The sequence below is a fragment of the Salmo salar genome, chromosome ssa06, assembly GCF_905237065.1.
Source record: "Salmo salar chromosome ssa06, Ssal_v3.1, whole genome shotgun sequence".
NCBI lineage: Eukaryota > Metazoa > Chordata > Actinopteri > Salmoniformes > Salmonidae > Salmo > Salmo salar.
The window spans coordinates 76,088,643-76,109,315 of NC_059447.1; the positions used below are offsets into that span (position 1 = coordinate 76,088,643).

The window sequence follows — 20,673 nt, forward strand, 5'->3', positions numbered from 1 at the left end:
TGGTCAACCTGGCAAAAACACGCCGCAGGGGAAGAAATGTGATTGGACAGAGAGCAACCGTGGATGTCCCAGGCCAGAGAGGAGCTAACATAACAATGTGTGCAGCACTGTCCAATGATGGTTTGCTGTTACACAAACCACTCATTGGCCCCTACAATACAGAGAGGCTCATTTATTTTCTGGATGACCTGCATAATCGACTTGTGCCAGCAGAGGAGAGAGGGGCAAGAAACTCCCCTACCTTCGTTGTTGTGTGGGATAATGTGGCATTCCACCACTCTGCTGCAGTCACAGACTGGTTTGCTGCACATCCCAGGATATCAGTACTATTCCTGCCTCCATACTCCCCCTTCCTAAACCCCATAGAGGAGTTTTTCTCTGTGTGGAGGTGGAAGGTTTATGACCACCATCCACATGACCAGATGTCCTTACTGGATGCCATGAATGCGGGGTGTGGAGACACTTCTCCTGAAGACTGCCAGGGTTGGATTAGACATTCCAGAAGATACTTTCCAAGATGCAGAAGATACTTCCCCAGAGAAAACATAAGATGTGATGTTGATGAGAACTTGTGGCCAAATGCTGGAGAGAGGGAGAACTAGAACCCTCACAGTACTGTACAGTATGAGTGATTATACTATACATGTTGATGAGAACTAGAACCCTCACAGTACTGTACAGTATGAGTGATTATACTATACATGTTGATGAGAACTAGAACCCTCACAGTACTGTACAGTATGAGTGATTATACTATACATGTTGATGAGAACTAGAACCCTCACAGTACTGTACAGTATGAGTGATTATACTATACATGTTGATGAGAACTAGAACCCTCACAGTACTGTACAGTATGAGTGATTATACTATACATGTTGATGAGAACTAGAACCCTCACAGTACTGTACAGTATGAGTGATTATACTATACATGTTGATGAGAACTAGAACCCTCACAGTACTGTACAGTATGAGTGATTATACTATACATGTTGATGAGAACTAGAACCCTCACAGTACTGTACAGTATGAGTGATTATACTATACATGTTGATGAGAACTAGAATCCTCACAGTACTGTACAGTATGAGTGATTATACTATACATGTTGATGAGAACTAGAACCCTCACAGTACTGTACAGTATGAGTGATTATACTATACATGTTGATGAGAACTAGAACCCTCACAGTACTGTACAGTATGAGTGATTATACTATACATGTTGATGAGAACTAGAACCCTCACAGTACTGTACAGTATGAGTGATTATACTATACATGTTGATGAGAACTAGAACCCTCACAGTACTGTACAGTATGAGTGATTATACTATACATGTTGATGAGAACTAGAACCCTCACAGTACTGTACAGTATGAGTGATTATACTACACATGTTGATGATGTTTTTTTTATTATTATTATTGCAGCCCCGGAATTTGTTTTTTGTTTCAGCTTTTTATTTTTCACAAGTAAATTACTATATGCAAAGATATAGAAAAAAAGAAGGCTATTGAAGGAACTTGCTGCATTTCTGATTAATTATTGTTACATACAGTTAGGTTGGAGTCATTAAAACTCATTTTTCAACCACTCCACAAATTTCTTGTTAACAAACTATAGTTTTGGCAAGTCGTTTAGGACATCTACTTTGTGCATGACACAAGTCATTTTTCCAACAATTATTTACAGACAGATTATTTCACTGTATCACAATTCCAGTGGGTCAGAAGTTTACATACACTAAGTTGACTGTGCCTTTAAACAGCTTGGAAAATTCCAGAAAATTTTGTAATGGCTTTAGAAGTTTCTGATAGGCTAATTGACATCATTTGAGTCAATTGGAGGTGTACCTGTGGATGTATTTCAAGGCCTCCCTTCAAAGTCAGTGCCTCTTTGCTTGACATCATGGGAAAATCAAAAGAAAAAATTGTAGACCTCCACACGTCTGGTTCATCCTTGGGAGCAATTTTCAAACGCCTGAAGGTACCATGTTCATCTGTACAAACAATAGTATGCAAGTATAAACTACATGGGACCAAGCAGCCATCATACCGCTCAGGAAGGAGACACGTTCTGTCTCCTAGATATGAACGTACTTTGGTGTGAAAAGTGCAAATCAATCCCAGAACAACGGCAAAGGACCTTGTGGAGATGCTGGAGGAAACAGGTACAACAGCATCTATATCCACAGTAAAAGAAGTCCTATATCAACATAACCTGACAGGCCGCTCAGCAAGGAAGAAGCCAGTGCTCCAAAACCGCCATAGAATTGCCAGACTACGGTTTGCAACTGCACATGGGGACAAAGATCTTAATTTTTGGAGAAAACTCCTCTGGTGTGATGAAACAAAAGTAGAACTGTTTGGCCATAATGACCATTGTCATGTTTGGAGGAAAAATGGGGAGGCTTGCAAGCCGAAGAATACCATCACAACCGTGAAGGACGGGGGTGGCAGCATCACGATGTGGGGGTGCTTTGCTGCAGGAGGTACTGGTGAACTTCACAAAATTGATGGCATCATGAGGGAGGAAAATTATGTGGATATATTGAAGCAACATCTCAAGACATCAGTCAGGAAGTTAAAGCTTGGTCACAAATGGGTCTTCCAAATGGACAATGACTCCAAGCATACTTCCAAAGTTGAGGCAAAATGGCTTAAGGACAACAAAGTCAAGGTATTGGAGTGGCCATCACAAAGCCCTGACCTCAATCCCGTAGAAAATGTGTGGGTAGAACTGAAAAAGCGTGTGCGAGCAAGGAGGCTTACAAACCTGACTCAGTTACACCAGCTCTGTCAGAAGGAATGGGCCAAAATTCACCCAACTTATTGTGGGAAGCTTGTGGAAGGCTACCCGAAACATTTGACCCAAGTTAAATAATTTCAAGGCAATGCTACCAAATACTAATTGAGTGTATGTAAACGTCTGACCCACTGGGAATGTGATGAAATAAATAAAAGCTAAAATAAATCGTTCCCTCTAATATTATTCTGACATTTCACATTCTTCAAATAAAGTGGTGATCCTAACTGACCTAAGACAGGGAATTTTTACTAGGATTAAATGTCAGGAATTGTGAAAACTGAGTTTAAATGTATTTGGCTAAGGTGTATGTAAACTCCCAACTTCAACTGTATACATTAGTACAGTCAATGAAGTGAAAAGGTGTTATTCTTATTCTATAATGAAATACTGATTTATGTGAAAAATCATTCAAACTTCAAAGAGAAAAGTTCATCATTTATGTAATGATCCCTGTTGTTAGTATTTTTCAGGTCAGTGTGTTATGAGTGACAATGTATGCTTTCTGAGTGAGAATTGTTACCAGTGTTAAGGTCAAACGAGCTTATTTTGAGACATGTATGAATTGTTTTGGTGGTTTGAGTGAGTTTTGGAGGTGAGATTAACTGTTTGGCCAAGGTGCATGTTGGTAATGCAGACTGTGTGAAGAGTTTTGAAAAAATGGCTGCAGTATTGACAAATGCTTGTTTGCAATTGAAAAAAAATTGTAAAAACAGCTAAGTCTTCTCTCCGCCCCATGGCTCAACGTGTAGAATTGAAGCAAACTTGCTTTAAAACTGCAGCATTTACACCTGCCCTATATAGTGCACTACTTTTCACTAGGGCTCTGGTCAAAAGTGGTACAGTGGAGAATAGGGTGCCATTTGGGACGGACAATGGGCTTTAAGGATGAATCCTGCTGGTGGATTGGCTTTCGACTTAGCACAGGTGATTACCTTAAACCACTTAAAAACATGCACCACTAAACCGCTCATATCCTCACCACACACAGGTAATAGGGTGAGCTGTGTGTTTGTGTGAGAGGCATATTCGCAATATGTAGGGCTTTCTCTTTCTCTCTCTTAATGTTCAGAAAAGATTTGGTGGTATCATGGGACTAGGGTTAGGACTAAGACTGGGGCTGGTGCGTGGGCTGGAGTCCAGAGGCTGGGGTATAGGAATGGGGTTGGGCTATGGGGATGGGGCTGGGGTATAGGGCTGGGGATGGGGTATAGGGCTGGGGATGTGGTATAGTGCTGGGGATGGGGTATAGGGATGGGGCTGGGGTATAGGAATGGGGTATAGGGATGGGGATGGGGTATAGGGCTGGGGATGGGGTAAAGGGCTGGGGATGGGGATGGGGTTTAGGGATGGGGTATAGGGCTGGGGATGGGTATAAGGATGGGGTATAGTACTGGGGTATAGGAATGGGGTATAAGGCTGGGGATGGGGTATAGTGCTGGGGTATAGGGCTGAGGATAGGGTATAAGGCTGGGGATGGGGTATAGGGCTGGGGAAAGGGTATAGGGCTGGGGAATAGGGCTGAGGCTGGGCAATAGGGCTGGGGATGGGGTATAGGGCTGGGGTATAAGGCTGGGGTATTGCGCTGGGGATGGGGTATAGGGCTGGGGTATAAGGCTGGGGTATTGGGCTGGGGATGGGGTATAGGGCTGGGGATGGGGTATAGGGCTGGGGTATAGGGCTGGGGTGTAGGGCTGGGGATGGGGTATAGGGCTGGGGTATAGGGCTGGGATATAGAGATGGGGATGGGGTATAGGGCTGGGGAATAGGGCTGGGGTAGAGGGCTGGGGTATAGAGCTGGGGATGGGGTATAGGGCTGGGGTATAGGGCTGGGGAAATAGGGCTGGGGTATTGGGCTGGGGTATTGGGCTGGGGTATAGGGCTGGGGATGGGGTATAGGGCTGGGGTATAGGGCTGGGGAATTGGGCTGGGGTATTGGGCTGGGGTATTGGGCTGGGGTATAGGGCTGGGGATGGGGTATAGGGCTAGGGATGGGGTATAGGGCTGGTTGATGGGGTATAGGGCTGGGGTATCGGGCATAGGCTGGGGTATAGGGCTGGGTATAGGGATGGGGGTATAGGGCTGGGGTATAGGACTGTGGTATAGGGATGTGGTATAGGGCTGGGGATGGGGTATAGGGCTGGGGATGGGGTATAAGGCTGGGGTATAGGGCTGGGGTATAGGGATGGGGTATAGGGCTGGGGCTGGGGTATAGGGAATTGGATGAGGTATAGGGATGGGGATGGGGTACAGGGCTGGTGTATAGGGCTGGGGTATAGGGCTGGGGCTGGGGTTGGGGTATAGGGAATTGGATGAGGTATAGGGATGGGGATGGGGTATAGGGCTGGGGTATAGGGCTGGGGATGGGGTATTGTGCTGGGGTGTAGGGATGGGGTATAGGGCTGGGAATGGGGTATAGGGATGGGAATGGGTATAGGGCTGGGGTATAGGGCTAGGCTATAGGGCTGGGGTATAGGGCTGGGGATGTGGTATAGGTTGGGGTATAGGGCTGGGGATGGGATATAGGGCTGGGGTATAAGGCTGGGGCTGGGTTATTGGGCTGGGGATGGGGTATAGGGCTGGGGATGGGGTATAGGGCTAGGGCTGGGGTATAGGGCTGGGGTATAGGACTGGGGATGGGGTATTGGGCTGGGGTATAGGGCTGGGTTATAGGGTTGGGGATGGGGTATAGGGCTGGGGTATAGGGCTGGGGATGGGGTATCAGGCTGAGGTATGGGGCTGGGGATGGGGTATAGGGCTGGGGTATAGGGCTGGGGATGGGGTATCAGGCTGAGGTATAGGGCTGGGGATGGGGTATAGGGCTGGGGCTGGGGGGGTTCAGGCCTTGGGGGTTGGGGGATGGGGAGAGGATTAGCCAGGGCCAGTTGGATCATTTTACAGCCGGCGAACCCCCCAGTCTCCTGGACAATGAGGATTAAACTTCTCTTGTTCTTCAACTCTGAAAACGGCAGGACGACAAAGACACTATTCCTCATGGGTCTCTGGCTGGGAGCTGGGAGAGAGGGGGGATGAAGACAGAGGGGAGGAGGGAGGACGGAGGAGGGAGGACGGAGGAGGGAGGACGGAGGAGTGAGGAGGGAGGAGGGAGGGAGGACAGAGGAGAGAGAAGGGAGGACGGAGGAGGGAGGAAGGAGGAGGGAGAACGGGGAATAGATGGAGTATGGTGTCCATCCCAAAATTAATCCCTTCACAATTTCCTCCGGGTTGCTAAAGTGAGATATGAGTCAGACGTGGCTAATGAAACGCTGAAGTCATCTTAAAAGGAGGATGATAAAAGCAGACATTAAACTAAGTGAGCTCGTCATTAGCTGTTTCATTAAAGGGGATCGGGGAGTCTGTGTGCTCCTGTTGCAATCGGAGAGGGAGATTAATCAATTAATTACGTTCCAATAATGCTTCCTCTCACGCCCGAGTCTTCTTGTTCTTATCCAACAAACAACCTTTTGGATCAAGTACTTCTTGATGTGGACTACCACTCAGGACTTCTCAGGGGACTCTCCTCTTTCGTGCCACTTTAGGTGTGACAATTACGCCAAGGAGAGACACATGCGTAGGTGACAAATCAAAAATAGGGGTATGGTCACTGATACATACAGTATGAAGGAATCTGAAAACGTCACAGTTTTAGGACAAAAACAGTCCTCACTTTCTCACTTTGCCAGATTCCCTTTCTCACCAGGAAATATAAAAAAGATAACCATTTTTTATTTTACTAGGCAAGTCAGTTAAGAACAAATTCTAATTTACAATGACGGCCTAGGAACAGTGGGGTAAAAGCCTTGTTCAGGGGAAGAACAACAGATTTTTATCTTGTCAGCTCCGGAATTCGATCTAGCAACCTTTTGATTACTGGCCCAGCGCCCCAACTGTCTGTTGTGCAGTATATTCTTGCAGCCTCCTGTAAACAATAGGTATTATACGATTAATAGATTCAGGATTATTCATGGTCAGGGATTGGTACTGAGACTAAGTATTGAGTTTGGTCATAGCCTGAGGGGTGCTGAATTTGGCTCGCTATGTGGCAGGGTGTCAGCCTAAGGAGCAGCTAGTGGGCTCAAAATGTTGCAGGGTCTTATTGCCTTCTTCTTCTTCTTCTTCTCATCGCCTTGTGCTACAGTTGCATAAACGCTTCTTTGTCTAACGATTTGAATTTGATTTAAATTGAGGGCGAGAAAGAGAGTGATTGAGAGAGAGGGAGAAAAAAGAGAGGGACTGTCTCTAGGGATTTCATGTCCATCTTGGCTCCTGTTCTGTTTCTCTGGGAAGACAGGAGGGAGAGAGGAAAGGAGAGGAGGGTGAGACTGAGGAGGAGTTCAGGGTTGGAATAGGAGAAGGGTAAAAGGGAGGGGCCTATCTGCAAAAAGGTCTTTTTACTTTTCAGAGGGCGAGACAAATAGCAAAAGAAAAGAGTCTCCTGGCCTCCTGGATGCAGTGTCAACCCTCATCAGCGTCTGGTCTGGCAGCTCTGCTCGTACTGCAGGCACCAGCTCACAATGGAGGGCAGCAATGGCTGCCACACCTCTCACATCTTATCAACGTCCCCCTGGACAGGACCAATCGAGCGGACAGTAGCAGGCTAGAGGTGCTCCAGGTTCAGGAGGCATTTTTGAGTGGGCGTGAATTTGTTGATCAATGAGTTATAGGAATTGATTGATTCTTGATTGGAAATATTTAAGTACAGATTTGACTGAAATATTGATATTTCAGCAGAGAGACAGTTTATGATACTTGTGCGGTAGAATTTTAAGATTTTATGAGGTTATGTGTTTATGCAAGGTGTTTTTTAAAAGATGGTAATAAAAGGGACCAACAGTTGGGGATATAGAGGAATTATATTTTTGTAGACAAATACATATAAACCGCTCAACGAACGTGAGGAACAAGCCGTGATCCTCCGAGTCACTCACTAACAAACGTGAGCAACAAGGCTTGATCCTTAAAGACCCCGCCAGTCCCCCCAAAAAATCCAGACTCTGAATAGACACCCCCTAAATCACATTGTTGAACAAATCCTGTATTAAAAGCGAAGAGTTAGTCTGCGTTTATTCTGTCTCTTGAAGACTTTAGTTAAGCTAGTGCCTCTGCCACTTCGGAGGCTTCTTCTTCTATGTCTGAGTAATCCTTTTCTTGATGCTGATTGGCTGAAGCCAAGGGGGCCATCTTTTTCACACGCTTCCTTACAGAATCCCCCCCCAAGCCAGTGTTTACCCGTCACCAGACAATGGTCTGCTACTGGCAATTAAACAGCATTTTTGGAGGAACCCGTGGCACTGGCCTAATGGCATTACTGTTGGACGATTCAATCCCTGAATAGTCAACAGGATTTTGCCTCTCACCGGGAAAATACTGCTTCATCGAATTAGCCGTATTACATAGCTTTACCCAGGCTTATGATTCAGGGTTCACAGATTACTGCTCCTCAAAAGATGGCGGGAGAAGAGAGTGATAGGCCGGAGGAGTGATGTGTGTGTGTGTATAAGTCTGTATTATGTGTGTGTGTGTGTGTGTGTGTGTGTGTGTGTGTGTGTGTGTGTGTGTGTGTGTGTGTGTGTGTGTGTGTGTGTGTGTGTGTGTGTGTGTGTGTGTGTGTGTGTGTGTGTGTGTGTGTGTGTGTGTGTGTGTGTGTGTGTTGGGGGATGACTACTAGACCTTATCAAGTAAGCAAGCCTGGATCCTCAGAACCAAAATTTCTTCCAAGAAGGCATTTTAAGACCCTTGTTTGTGCATAAACACAAACAGACACGCTCCATTTTCTTGCTCACTGGTCCATCTCATTGTTATTTGTTCTGGGTTTGGTTTGTTCACTGTTTTGGAGGAAATTCTTAATCAGTTATGAATGTGAAGGATGTGATGAGGTTTGAACAGTGCAGACAAATGAACAACCTATGTGAGCTGCCCACTCCACTCCCTCTCTTTTTACACACAAACACACATTTGCAACACCATGCCAACTCAACTACACCAAGTTTGCCTTGCAGAGAATGGGACAGTCTCGTTAGGACACACACACTCACTCACACACCCACAGACACACACACCGTACGCACAAGGCAAACCGCACATGGTGACCTCTGACCTTTGGTGGGTCAGGTCGTCCGGGCCGGGCGGCTCGTAGAACCGGGAGTACCGGCCAAGTCCATTATCTCACAATGAAGGGCTAATTAGTGTGTTAGCAAGCCTCAAATCACACAGCAACAGACTGCCTGGCTGTCTCTGTCCTCCTCTCTCTCCTCCCACCCAACATCTTAATTACTCCTTTATTCTCCCTCTGTTTCTCTCCCTCCATTTCACTCTTCCTCTCTCGTTGTCGTTCCTAACTCTCTCGTTCTCTGCCTCTGCCCATTTCACACATAAAAGCTGGATGCTAATTGCCTGCTATGGAAATATTGGGCATGTGATTAACAGTGTGCCCACACTGTGTTCGGCTGGTCTGGCCTGGGTCTTGCTGGCTGTACAAGGTGGCGTGGAGCCAGTGTACCAACCAGGAGTCTTGCTGGCTGTACAGGGTGGTGTGGAGCCAGTGTACCAACCAGGAGTCTTGCTGGCTGTACAAGGTGGCGTGGAGCCAGTGTACCAACCAGGAGTCTTGCTGGCTGTACAAGGTGGCGTGGAGCCAGTGTACCAACCAGGAGTCTTGCTGGCTGTACAGGGTGGCGTGGAGCCAGTGTACCAACCAGGAGTCTTGCTGGCTGTACAGGGTGGCGTGGAGCCAGTGTACCAACCAGGAGTCTTGCTGGCTGTACAGGGTTGACACTGTTTCTTAAGCCATTCATATCTTGGGAAATATTCAGGGTAGTCATACTGGCAAGTCTGATAATTCATCAAACCATTCTGCTCAAAATATGTGCTATTAGCAGAAGTGTATGTAAAGTGTTCTTTAGGATGACTATGCAAATGCATATGCCCCATATACATTATTTTCCTAATTAAAATTTGTGGCCTATTACCTTATCAAACATAGACCATCAAATATTAGACAAAATGTTGGTAGTGTCATGGCTTTAGGCAGTATTGGTGTTAAATGCATACTGAATATCTTCTTGCGGCCTCTATTCAAAACAAACACTATGAAGAAGAAGAATCTATATGAAATTTCGGGCAAGTAATTATCAGTTCCGCATTTTGGCGGGGAGTCTGGCTATGTATTGAAAGCATTGTGGATAAATGAGTTCATGATTGCTTAATAACATTATTTTATGATATGGATTTATAGTTGTGTTATCAGTAGTGTGTGGAGACTTGTATTAACCTACATCTGTTCTTTTCTCCTCACTTCTCCAACCCCCCTTTCTCAATATGGCAGTTATTTAAAAGTAATGAGAGGATAATACTTTTTTTTTTTGACAAGACAGGACATTATTATCTACTAACTAGACATTTAACAACAAGGGTCAACATTAATAGACTTCTGGGATCACAATAAGAGATGTTAATGTGTATGTAAATGAGGCCTGATGTGAACTAGCATTTCTCTACATCATTTGCCCTCTAACCCTTTTCTACTTCTCTATTAAAACAGCAAAGGGCTTCCTGGGTCAGTTTTATTTTTCATCACAATTTCTCTTTCTTTCTTTCCCTCTGCATACATATGCACTTGCTTGACCCCTCGTTAACTTCCTTTCTTTTGCTAGCTCTATGTCTTTGCTGTAAAAACCAGTGATGTTTGATAGTTTTCAGAATTATTTTTACAATAGAGTTATACTAAATTTGGAATATTATCTTGGTAGTTACAGAAAGCTAAACGTATTGCCAGTGAAGAAACTTGATATAATAGTGCCCAAAATTATTGGAAACATTTTTCCTTAATGAATTATCTAGTTCTGACCTCTGCCTTGTTGTTGGAGTGATCCAACCAACTCTTGGAGGATCTCGCAATAAACTCAGACATCTTTCAAAGACTTTCAGTTTGCACTGGGTCCCCTCTGCGCTTCGGCCGAACAGTTGGAAAAAGAGTAAAGTCTGGTTTTCCCAATGGTGGGAGCCTTGAATGTTTGGGTAGTGTTTCGAGTGGTGGATGTGGTGTGTGTGTGTGTGTGTGTGTGTGTGTGTGTGTGTGTGTGTGTGTGTGTGTGTGTGTGTGTGTGTGTGTGTGTGTGTGTGTGTGTGTGTGTGTGTGTGTGTGTGTGGGGGGGTAGTTCGGCTGTTCAAAGGCTGCCTTTTTGCATTGTTGGTCAGTAGGGATTAGGGCCTTCCATGCTGCAGAATAGCCCCTCTAATTAAAAAGGATAAGGAGGCCGAGAAATGGTGAGGGGCACAGGAGGAAGAGACAAGAGAGGGAAAGGGGAGAGCAAATTTGGAGAGAAAAGAAAGAAAAGAAACAAAAAGTGTTTTCAGTGTCACTCCTGCAGCCAGACCCAACGATTCAGCCTGGATTAACTTTACACTCCTCCTCCTCCCTCTCTCCATCTTTGTTTTCCACCCCTGCTCTTTTTCTAACTTTGTTCATCTGTTTTTGTTTCTCTTTTATTCTCTTTCCCTCTGTTTTTAATCCTAAATGAAAACACAAATGATGCTATATTAGCCTAATTATAAAGCTGTTTATTTGGACTTTAGCTGCTAGCTCACCATCCATTTGAGAGTGACATAAAATAATATAATAAAATAAAGCTAAAATTCAAGCCTTTTCCATGACCTGCAAATACAAATTTCATAGAACTTCATATAATTTTCATAGACACTTGAGCTACATGCAACTCTAAGTTTGTGTCAAACAATAAAACCTGTGTGTGTGTGTGTGTGTGTGTGTGTGTGTGTGTGTGTGTGTGTGTGTGCGTGCGTGCGTGCGTGCGTGCGTGCGTGTGTGTGTGTGTGTGTGTGTGTGTGTGTGTGTGTGTGTGTGTGTGTGTGTGTGTGTGTGTGTGTGTGTGTGTGTGCGTGGGGGTGGGGGGGTCATTGCCTCCAGATGCTAAGCGTCAGTAGGGCTGTTTGCTGTCAGGATATCAGGGTGTGTTTTGTTTGGCCCTCCTCCATCCCTCCCCCTCCCTCTCACTCTGGGGGTCCTGGCCCTCCAGGGACCAGAACCTGAAAACTACTGCCCAGGTTTAAGGCCTCTCGTGGGCATAACACTACCCACAAGCCCTGGGAGGTTAACGAGGTACCAGCAGGACGAGGTATTCCAACCTCCCACAGACACTCGTATGGATGATGTTTATTATGTATATATAGTTATCTTCTTAATATATGTATTTTTCTGTATTTTGAGTAATGTTGTGGCTATAAGATCTCCCAACTAATCACCTAATAATAGTAGAAGTAATTGCTAGTAGTTTGAATTAGTCCCTTGGGCCTATCTGTCAATCATCTGACTCCACCCCTGTAGTTAGGGAGACTGCAAAGGGGAGAAAAGATGGATGACTTTTCTACTTTTGCTAGGTAAGTTGACAATGTAAGAACAGTCTTAATGGTAGGAACCAGGAATGAATACATTCTCACCTGAGCTTACCTGAGTGGCAGTGAAGAGGACAATGATAGAATGAGTCAATCAGAAGCTGGAAACGGGATGAGTAACAGATACTAAAGCTTCATAACTACTGCGTTTGAATGTAACCACCTGCTGTATTGTCAAGTAATGACGACTCAATATTTATGCCGTCCTATCAATACTTTGAATACTTTTATGTCGCCAACATGTTAATCAATAAAGTCATAACATTGTAGCTGTATGGTGCAGATGGTGTGTGTGTGTGTGTGTGTGTGTGTGTGTGTGTGTGTGTGTGTGTGTGTGTGTGTGTGTGTGTGTGTGTGTGTGTGTGTGTGTGTGTGTGTGTGTGTGTGTGTGTGTGTGTGTGTGTGTGTGACAGATGGGGTGAGTGAGTAGGCCAAGACATTGATCTGACCTCGAGCTGGACAGCTGAATGACATTGAACTGAACTATGACATCATTGATATGGATTTAGTATACAATATATTGAATGTGTTCTTCAAACCATATAAGACCACAATATATTGATAAATGTATTTATAGTGATGAGTAATAACACTGTTATTAGTATATTATTATTATAATAATAGCAGTAATACATTAGATACAGTTGACTGGGACCCTATCATGCATGTATGGAGCTTTACTTTGAGCCATCCCCAGTCCCACGACTCTTAAAGTCCCCAATTCGTTCTCCCTAGCAGCAGGAGAAACCGTGACTCCTTCAATTGGACGGGAGTCAGAGGGAGGGCATATTGCCACAGACGTTAACAAGCGCGTTCACCTTTTACAATCAGAGCCCCGTTTAGCTCGAGCGCTCCCCGGGGCTATGCGATATTTACCGATGAATTATGTATCAGAGCTCGAGATGAAAGGCGACAGCGTGAGCCACGAGCAATATGGCTTCACTCATCTGAGAGACATGGGAAACGAAATATTAGAGATATTAGTTGTTTATTTAATCATTTAGGGTTCTCTTCAAAATATAATGAAGGCGAAGGACTATAGGCGATAATAAATTGAATAGCATTCCATATTTCACTTGAAATTGAAAGCGTTTGAAAGCTTGAATTTGAGGCCTACAGCCTAATGTTTAGTTTCTAGAGACCACACTCTTGCAAACCAGACTGGTTCAGGGGCCTGACCTCCATTGATTTAGTTTACTGCATTTATTCATATAGCAGATGGTCATAAACACCGGCTAACTGGTATAATAACACTACTTAGTTTTCAGTTTTCACATAAAGTTATTCAGGCATCATTCAATAAACCACGATTAAATTGCACATTTAAGGAGTAGGCCGATAGGCGCTTAAAAAAGAGATAGAGAAATTACGAGTAGACTAAGGCTATTATTTTGCAGAAAATGTTGCACCTAAACGTAGGCTGCTACCAATGCAGTGACAACTAGACAGTGAAAAGAGCACTGGTAACAATTAGCTTGCTGGCTAATCAAATTCAGACGCTAATCCCCACCAAAACGCAACCTGTCCCCTAGGACAAAAATGGGAGAGGGGGAGGGAAAAGGGAGGAGTGGGGGGGGGGGGCGTGGGTGAAGGGAAACAAAAGTAGCGGTTGTATTCACAGATAAGCTGTGTGAATTCGTTCTTGAAAAAGCCTATTGAAATATCCCAAAATAGGTTTTTCTCTCTCGAAATTTAAAAAGCTAAAATGACAGTGAGCAAGAAAATATATATTTTGACTGGAAAGGGAATTATTTATACTTTTTTTTTATAAAATAGGATGAAGGATATTATTTCTGAGGGAATAGCAGGCACATGATGTGTGAATATGTGCGAGAAGGGTGTTGTTTGAAAGAGCGCGCGAGAGAGAGAGAGAGAGAGAGAGAGAGAGCGATGAGGGGTGCTGCGTGTGCCAGAGATTTTAAATCTCCCTGAGAGGGTTACATTTACCAAACCGTGACAGTCATGTCCCCAAGAATGTATATTCTCCTTCCTCGCGGCGAGGCCTGGCTAGAACTTCACCACTTATAAATCAGTGCAGTCGACTAACAAATATGTATGCTTGCATAACAATAATAATTTAGCTAACATTATCTATAAAATATTTTTGGGGTTCAAACTAGTTTAAATAAAACAGAAGAAAAACAACAAAACGAAACCGATTAGGCTAAAAATCACGAACGACAATAACTCGAGTAATGCTCTTTGCCCTAATGTACAGCGGGACTGGTTAATTTGTGTGTAACGTTATTGCTATTATTAATAGTTTGATTGCTATTCGCTAGTCATCCTCACCTTTGCCACGAAGATAGAGGCGCAGCGGTGCGCTCGTTCATTGGGGCCACGAGCTCAGGAGACCGAGGTGGTATTTTTAATGACACTGATAACCATGACATGTTATGGGCTGCGGTGAGGACAGTGGTGAGGACAGTCACAACAAAGCCAAAATACATGTTTTAATCAGCCCATTGGTAGCCTATTTCAGGAGACCAACGTCGAATGGAAACGTTCAACATCACTCCACATAATTTTCCTCGCTTATTCCATTAGCTGTCAGGGTTATTTAGCAAATCTCCCTCTGGTTAAAATGATCAGCATTCGCTCTGTAGCATATCATCTAAATATTAAGCAATATATTGCCCAGAGAATGATTAATAAGGACATATTCTGTTTTCCAGAGTAACATTCTATACAGTTATTTCCATTTCATCCATCCATAGAACTGTATTGGCTATCTCTGTTTTACCAATCCTCTTTTCCTCTTTTGCATTCTTCGGCCCATCTTATTTGTGCTAACCGTGCTAGTAATTTCCAAGCATCTTATATAGGCCTGCGTATCTCTATCGTGTAATTTCTGATCTTTCAATAGTACCAAGTGCTCTTTGTGATGGAAATACCTCCGCATTGAACGATAATTGTGGAGGCGTGTTTAAAAATAAACTTTTCCCACCCCTCACCTCTCTTGCTCTCTGGCCATGGCGGCTACACTGGAGGCAATACAGCCACTAGCATAATGGGCTGCAGAAGGAGAACTCAGAGCATGCTGTAACCCATATTCATCAAGACGAAAATGTTGTTTATGGATGTTGATTGAGAAGAATGTCCACTCAGTGATGGTTTTATAGTTTGTTGCCTGCTGGGAAAGCCCAACTGAACTGTTGAAAACACTGCATTTGCAGTTAAAATATAGATATTTTTAAATGTCACGCTGTTAACTTAATGATAATAAGATTCTTCTTCTTCTTCTTCTTATATTCGCATATTATTATTATTATTATTATAATTATTATTATTATATTAGGCCTATATTTCATATTATTATTAGCCTATTATTATTGTTGTTGTTATTATGATGCAGCCTGTATCAGTTTGGGAAAGTGAGTGAGGTTGGGGGAGGTTGTCTGGCAGTCAGCTGGCTTAATAAATACAATGCCAGTCTTTGTTTTATTTTCGTGACGCAGAAAATTAATCAGCCCGAATGCGGAGCGCTCGGAGTCGCGGCTAGCGTCCTGTAATCAGGGCAGCGCGTGCCGTACGGATTATCTCGTTAATTTCTTTTTAAAAAACTTTTGGATTATTTTTTTTTTTAACTTGTGGGCAATAATAATTAATTCTCGGACAGGGTAATTATTATTGAACTGATGTGGAGCAACCGGTAGATGGGTCTGGGTGAAAAAAAGTGACAGATTGAGACCGGTGGCCGTTACATATAAAAACGTATGAAGTCTCCTATTGGGATACGTGCACGAGAGGAGGAGGGAACTCGCAGTTGCAACTTCGATTCTACAGGTAGGAGCAGATTGGTTCCAATCTAAAGGACCATAGGCTACAACGAAACATTCCAACTATCAACTTGAATGTAACAATTTATGATTTGCTAAATGATTGGCAAAACGTTTTATAAGCCTATCCTTTCATAAATAAACAGACATGCATCCTTAGGTATTGTTACATTGTAATACACTACACCGTGCGATCCTGTGTTTGTGTTTTTGTATTTGTAGTTTTTTATAGGCCAAACTTTAAATGTAATTTCAATGTAGGTCTCTTTGAAATGTACAATACAAGTGTACTAGATCAATATGACGCTTGGAAATATTGTTCGCCGTTTGGGGCCAAACTGTATAGGCCTGGGCTATATTATTAGGCAGATAGTCTAATAATTACTACCCACATAATGTTTGTTTCAACACCATTCAAGTGGATAGTGGGAAAATACATTGTTTCCTTTCTGGGTGATTGATGGCTAGATTGTTGGTTCTTCCTAACAAATGTACATAAGGATTATTGAGGGCTTATTAGACCTACCAGTGTAGGCTACATTTAATATCAAATACGATGTTGTTGAATTTATGAAGGGAACATTTTCATTTAGTGTAGAATATTGTTTTATTATAGGAAAGAACTCTCTCTAAAAAGAGACTCTCCACCGAATGAGAGAAATGTGATCGGTTCTTAGTTGCGGAGCAAGTGCTTGTTTGCTTAGATTAAGATAAAGTGTTTTTTGCTAATCAACACTCTTCGATAGTCTCATCACTTAAATCTAATTACCGGGAGCTATTAATTAGGTAGAAATCGCCCAGGGAGTGTCAATAATGTCGGCTCGAATTACAATTATGGAACAGTTTCCCCAAGTTTCTCGTAATTTTGCTAAATTGACGTTCACATTTAAATGTAGAAGGGATTTCGCCCTTTCAGCAGACACATTCTATAGATAGAATGTAAGATGCTGTGGTAGTTTAATTGCCTGAATATGTAGAGCGCTGGGTTTACAGTATTGTCTCTCTTTTTTTTTGTCGCCAACGGCTCTTTTGTCATCAGCATTATTTATCTGGTCAACAGTGGGCTTTGTCTTTGCAAATGGCCCCCAATCATGCCGTCTATACTGGAGACAATTAGCTGATGCTAACCTGTGGGTACTATGCTAATGGTGCGCCTTGCCTTGTTGGGGCCCAATGTGTGTGCGCATTTTAACGACAATGTTTTTGTTCTCGAAGAAGGCGTGCTGAAATGATGGGATGTTTTTGGTGCTGGTGGGATGTGGTGGTGATGGTGGTGTGTGTGTGTGAGGGGTGGGGGGTAGTGGCGCAAACGTTTGTAAGACAGACAGAGGATCCTCAGTCCACAAGGACAGCTGGGGGTCTCCGATCTGCTTTAAGAGCGCTGGCGGTGCAGGACGACGCTCATTTTTTAAATTCACCTCGCTGCGTAAAGAGCGCGTAACGCCTCCAACGAATAACCAAGGACTTATCCTTTAACCAAAACCACACTCTCTCTCTTTCCTGTTGTGTTCTGTTCAGGTTTCGGCAGAAGAATTGAGAAGAATCCAACACTTGAGGACTAAACTAAAAAGGGTACTTTTCAACGCATTTTTGTTTTCAAAATTCTCTGCAACTTTGCCCTTCGATCGGAGGCTAGAATGATGTCTTATCTGAAGCAGCCGCAGTACACAGTCAACGGTCTGAGTTTGTCTGCCTCCGGAATGGACCTGCTCCACCCGTCTATCGGCTATCCAGGTGAGGTCATGGAAGACATTTCTTACACAAATAACCATGAAATAATGAAATCACCTCAAATGGCTTAGGCCTATTGCATAGATTTGATTTGTTTATTGTCTCGTCTATTTCTTACGAAATGATGATTAAATGAACTGATAACGATAAGATAAAAACAAGTTACAAATATATACTACTGTAGACTTGGAATTATAATTTATTCAAAGTTGTGTTTTCGATATAATTTGCCATTGGCTTTATAAACATTCTCATCTTGCTTATGTCTGTAGTGAATTATCTAAACTACGAGGGGATAATGTTGTACATTAAACGCTACAATATTCTTCTGGTTCTCGTGGGGTGTACTACATGTCAATTATTAATGATCCTTAACTAACAAGAATCATGTCTTGGAAACGTTTGAAAAAAGAGATCTGAGCAAAGAAAAATATTCCTGTCTGAAATATCAACCGAAAAACGATTTATCCATCTAAACATTGCCTAACTGCCCATGATCAAAATTGCAACTTTAGGCCTATTGGATAGCCTACAGTTGACAAGCCACATTGATTAGCCCATGTAGGATAAAACAATGTTTTTCTCCTAAAGCAATAACCTGTTTGTATTTGTAAAGTAGGCTACTTAATGTTGACTTAACGAACAGACCTTTTCTCACACAGGCGCCCCTCGTAAACAGAGGCGCGAGAGGACGACCTTTACGCGCGCCCAGCTGGACATTCTGGAGAACTTGTTCGCCAAGACCCGCTACCCAGACATCTTTATGCGCGAGGAGGTGGCTCTGAAGATCAATTTACCTGAGTCTCGTGTTCAGGTGAGTCCCTAGGCTTTTGAGTAAACACACGTTCATCCGGGTTTTGAGTCAAGGCCACTTACACAGCTTGTTAATTTCAACTTGAGTAGTCAAGCACCCAGAACGCACTTCAGAGCGTGTCTTCTCCACTCTGATAATTGATGGAGTGTTCATCCCCCAGTGGATAGTCCTACGAGCCTCTTCTTTTGCATCCACTATGGCAAACTGTATTGAAATTAAACATGAATAAAACGCTACAACACATTTTTTAGCGTTCATGGGGTGATAAATAAACTGTCTGAGCATCCTCTCCATTTTATTACTACAATTCAACACATTAATTATTCTTCCAGGTATGGTTTAAAAACCGAAGGGCGAAGTGTCGCCAGCAGGCACAACAGTCCCAGAGCGGCGCGCAGAGCAAGACCAAACCCGTCAAAAAGAGAAGTTCCCCAATGAGAGAAGCCAGCTCCGAGAGCGGTGCCAGCGGCCAGTTCACACCGCCCCCCAGCACCTCAATCCCGCTCGTAAGCAGCAGTACTGCCCCGGTGTCCATCTGGAGCCCGGCCTCCATCTCCCCGCTCTCTGACCCACTCTCTACCTCCTCCTCTTGTATGCAACGGTCTTACCCGATGACCTACACCCAGGCGTCCGGATACAGCCAAGGCTACACCGGATCCTCATCGTATTTCAGCGGGATGGACTGCGGATCTTACTTGGCGCCTATGCACCACCAGCTCTCCGCGGCGGGCTCCACCATGAGCCCCATGGGCAGCAACGGGGTCTCCAGCCACCTGAGCCCGCCTTCGTCCCTCTCCACGCCAGGGTATGGGGCAGCGGGACTGAGCTTCAGTGGTCCCACAGACTGCCTGGATTACAAGGACCAGGCCGCGGCCTGGAAACTCAACTTCAACACAGACTGTTTGGATTACAAAGACCAGTCCTCGTGGAAATTTCAGGTGTTGTGAGAAGAATGATTGAGTGACATTATATTTTCACAATGTGGTGAAATAAACGTCAGTCAATCCGGTGGGCCAGATAGGTTGGCAGGGAATGAGTCGGCGAAAGGCATCGTTTTCCAATGGCTGGTCCTGGGCATCAAACTATTACCCCGAACAGCAGCAGTGTGAGAGGAGAGGAGCTGCCGCTTCGTCTGTCTGACAGCGTAACAACTGCTGAGTTAACTTATTGAAAATTCAGTGAACTCTCTTTAACTTTGATCAAGGACATGGAACAAAAGTGTTGTTGCCCAAGAAGAAAATGATCAAGAGAAGCTGCAATCCTTGGCTAAGCGCGTGGAATGGGTCAGCTTTCCATAAGCTTCTTACGACTCCCCGATCCTCTCCTCTTGGTTGGCAAACTAAAGGGGCCCTTTGATCAAAGCATTGTGTGCGTGTGTGCGTGCGTGTGCGCGCCTGTGAGGCGAACCTGGATGCACTATTTAATTTATGAAAAATGTTTATAAGACACTAGTTCCAACAGACAATCAACCAGTATGCGTGTGCTCATAAATGTCCCCTAAGTGTTTTGGCATTTTCTATTTGTGTTAGCTTTTTGAGACTGTGATTCCTTGTACCCGTATGCAATTCCGAGTTTCGCATCTGCGATCACCCAGCTGTGAATTGAATCGTTTTTTAAAAATGTTTAAGTATGATAAATTATTACGATGAAATATTAGTTGAAATAGGGAGTTTGCAAACAGTGTGAGTGGCCGAGTCAATGAGCAGCAAAGTTGCCTGAAACATCAGTGTCCATCAATGACCAAATACAGCTCAATGTTGTTATGCCAAACTGCTATGAAAAGGCTAAACACAAAATAAAGAACGTTTGAACTGATTCCCCAGTGTCGCCTGTTTAACTTCTTAAAACCATGTTGTTTTCTTTCTAGTTATTCATCAATAGCCTTGATATTGTCATTTTGTTCTGTCAACACATCTGAGTTTTAGAGAAAACAACACATATTACATAAAACATGATGAACAGGTCTATTACTCAACAACAATGATATTTGAATTCAAGCCAAGGTGCACACACACATACGCACAAGCATACACGCACACACACACACACACACATACTATTTGAAGTGTCAGAAGCAGGAATGTGCAGACTGGGAAAGCAATGTTAATCCCGTTTTGCAGGGAGGATAATCCA

The 20,673-nt window shown here is 43.8% G+C and overlaps 1 protein-coding gene across 1 annotated transcript; it reads left to right on the forward strand.

The window, feature by feature from the left end:
- The first annotated feature begins 15,843 nt into the window (after window positions 1-15,843).
- On the forward strand, window positions 15,844-20,355 carry LOC106608085 (homeobox protein OTX2). Its single transcript, XM_014205787.2, has 4 exons — window positions 15,844-16,002; window positions 17,514-17,729; window positions 18,389-18,540; window positions 18,873-20,355. Exons 2-4 carry the CDS (start codon window positions 17,633-17,635, stop codon window positions 19,485-19,487), a joined length of 864 nt encoding a protein of 287 aa, XP_014061262.1. The 5' UTR covers window positions 15,844-16,002; window positions 17,514-17,632; the 3' UTR covers window positions 19,488-20,355.
- Window positions 20,356-20,673: the final 318 nt, after the last annotated feature.

Bases quoted from the DNA above. Each gene is read 5' to 3' on its own strand.
- LOC106608085 (XM_014205787.2), top strand. From the start codon at position 17,633: ATGATGTCTTATCTGAAGCAGCCGCAGTACACAGTCAACGGTCTGAGT. The intron at 17,730-18,388 runs GTGAGGTCATGG...TTTCTCACACAG, and splicing joins CCCGTCTATCGGCTATCCAG to GCGCCCCTCGTAAACAGAGG. The intron at 18,541-18,872 runs GTGAGTCCCTAG...TTATTCTTCCAG, and splicing joins TACCTGAGTCTCGTGTTCAG to GTATGGTTTAAAAACCGAAG.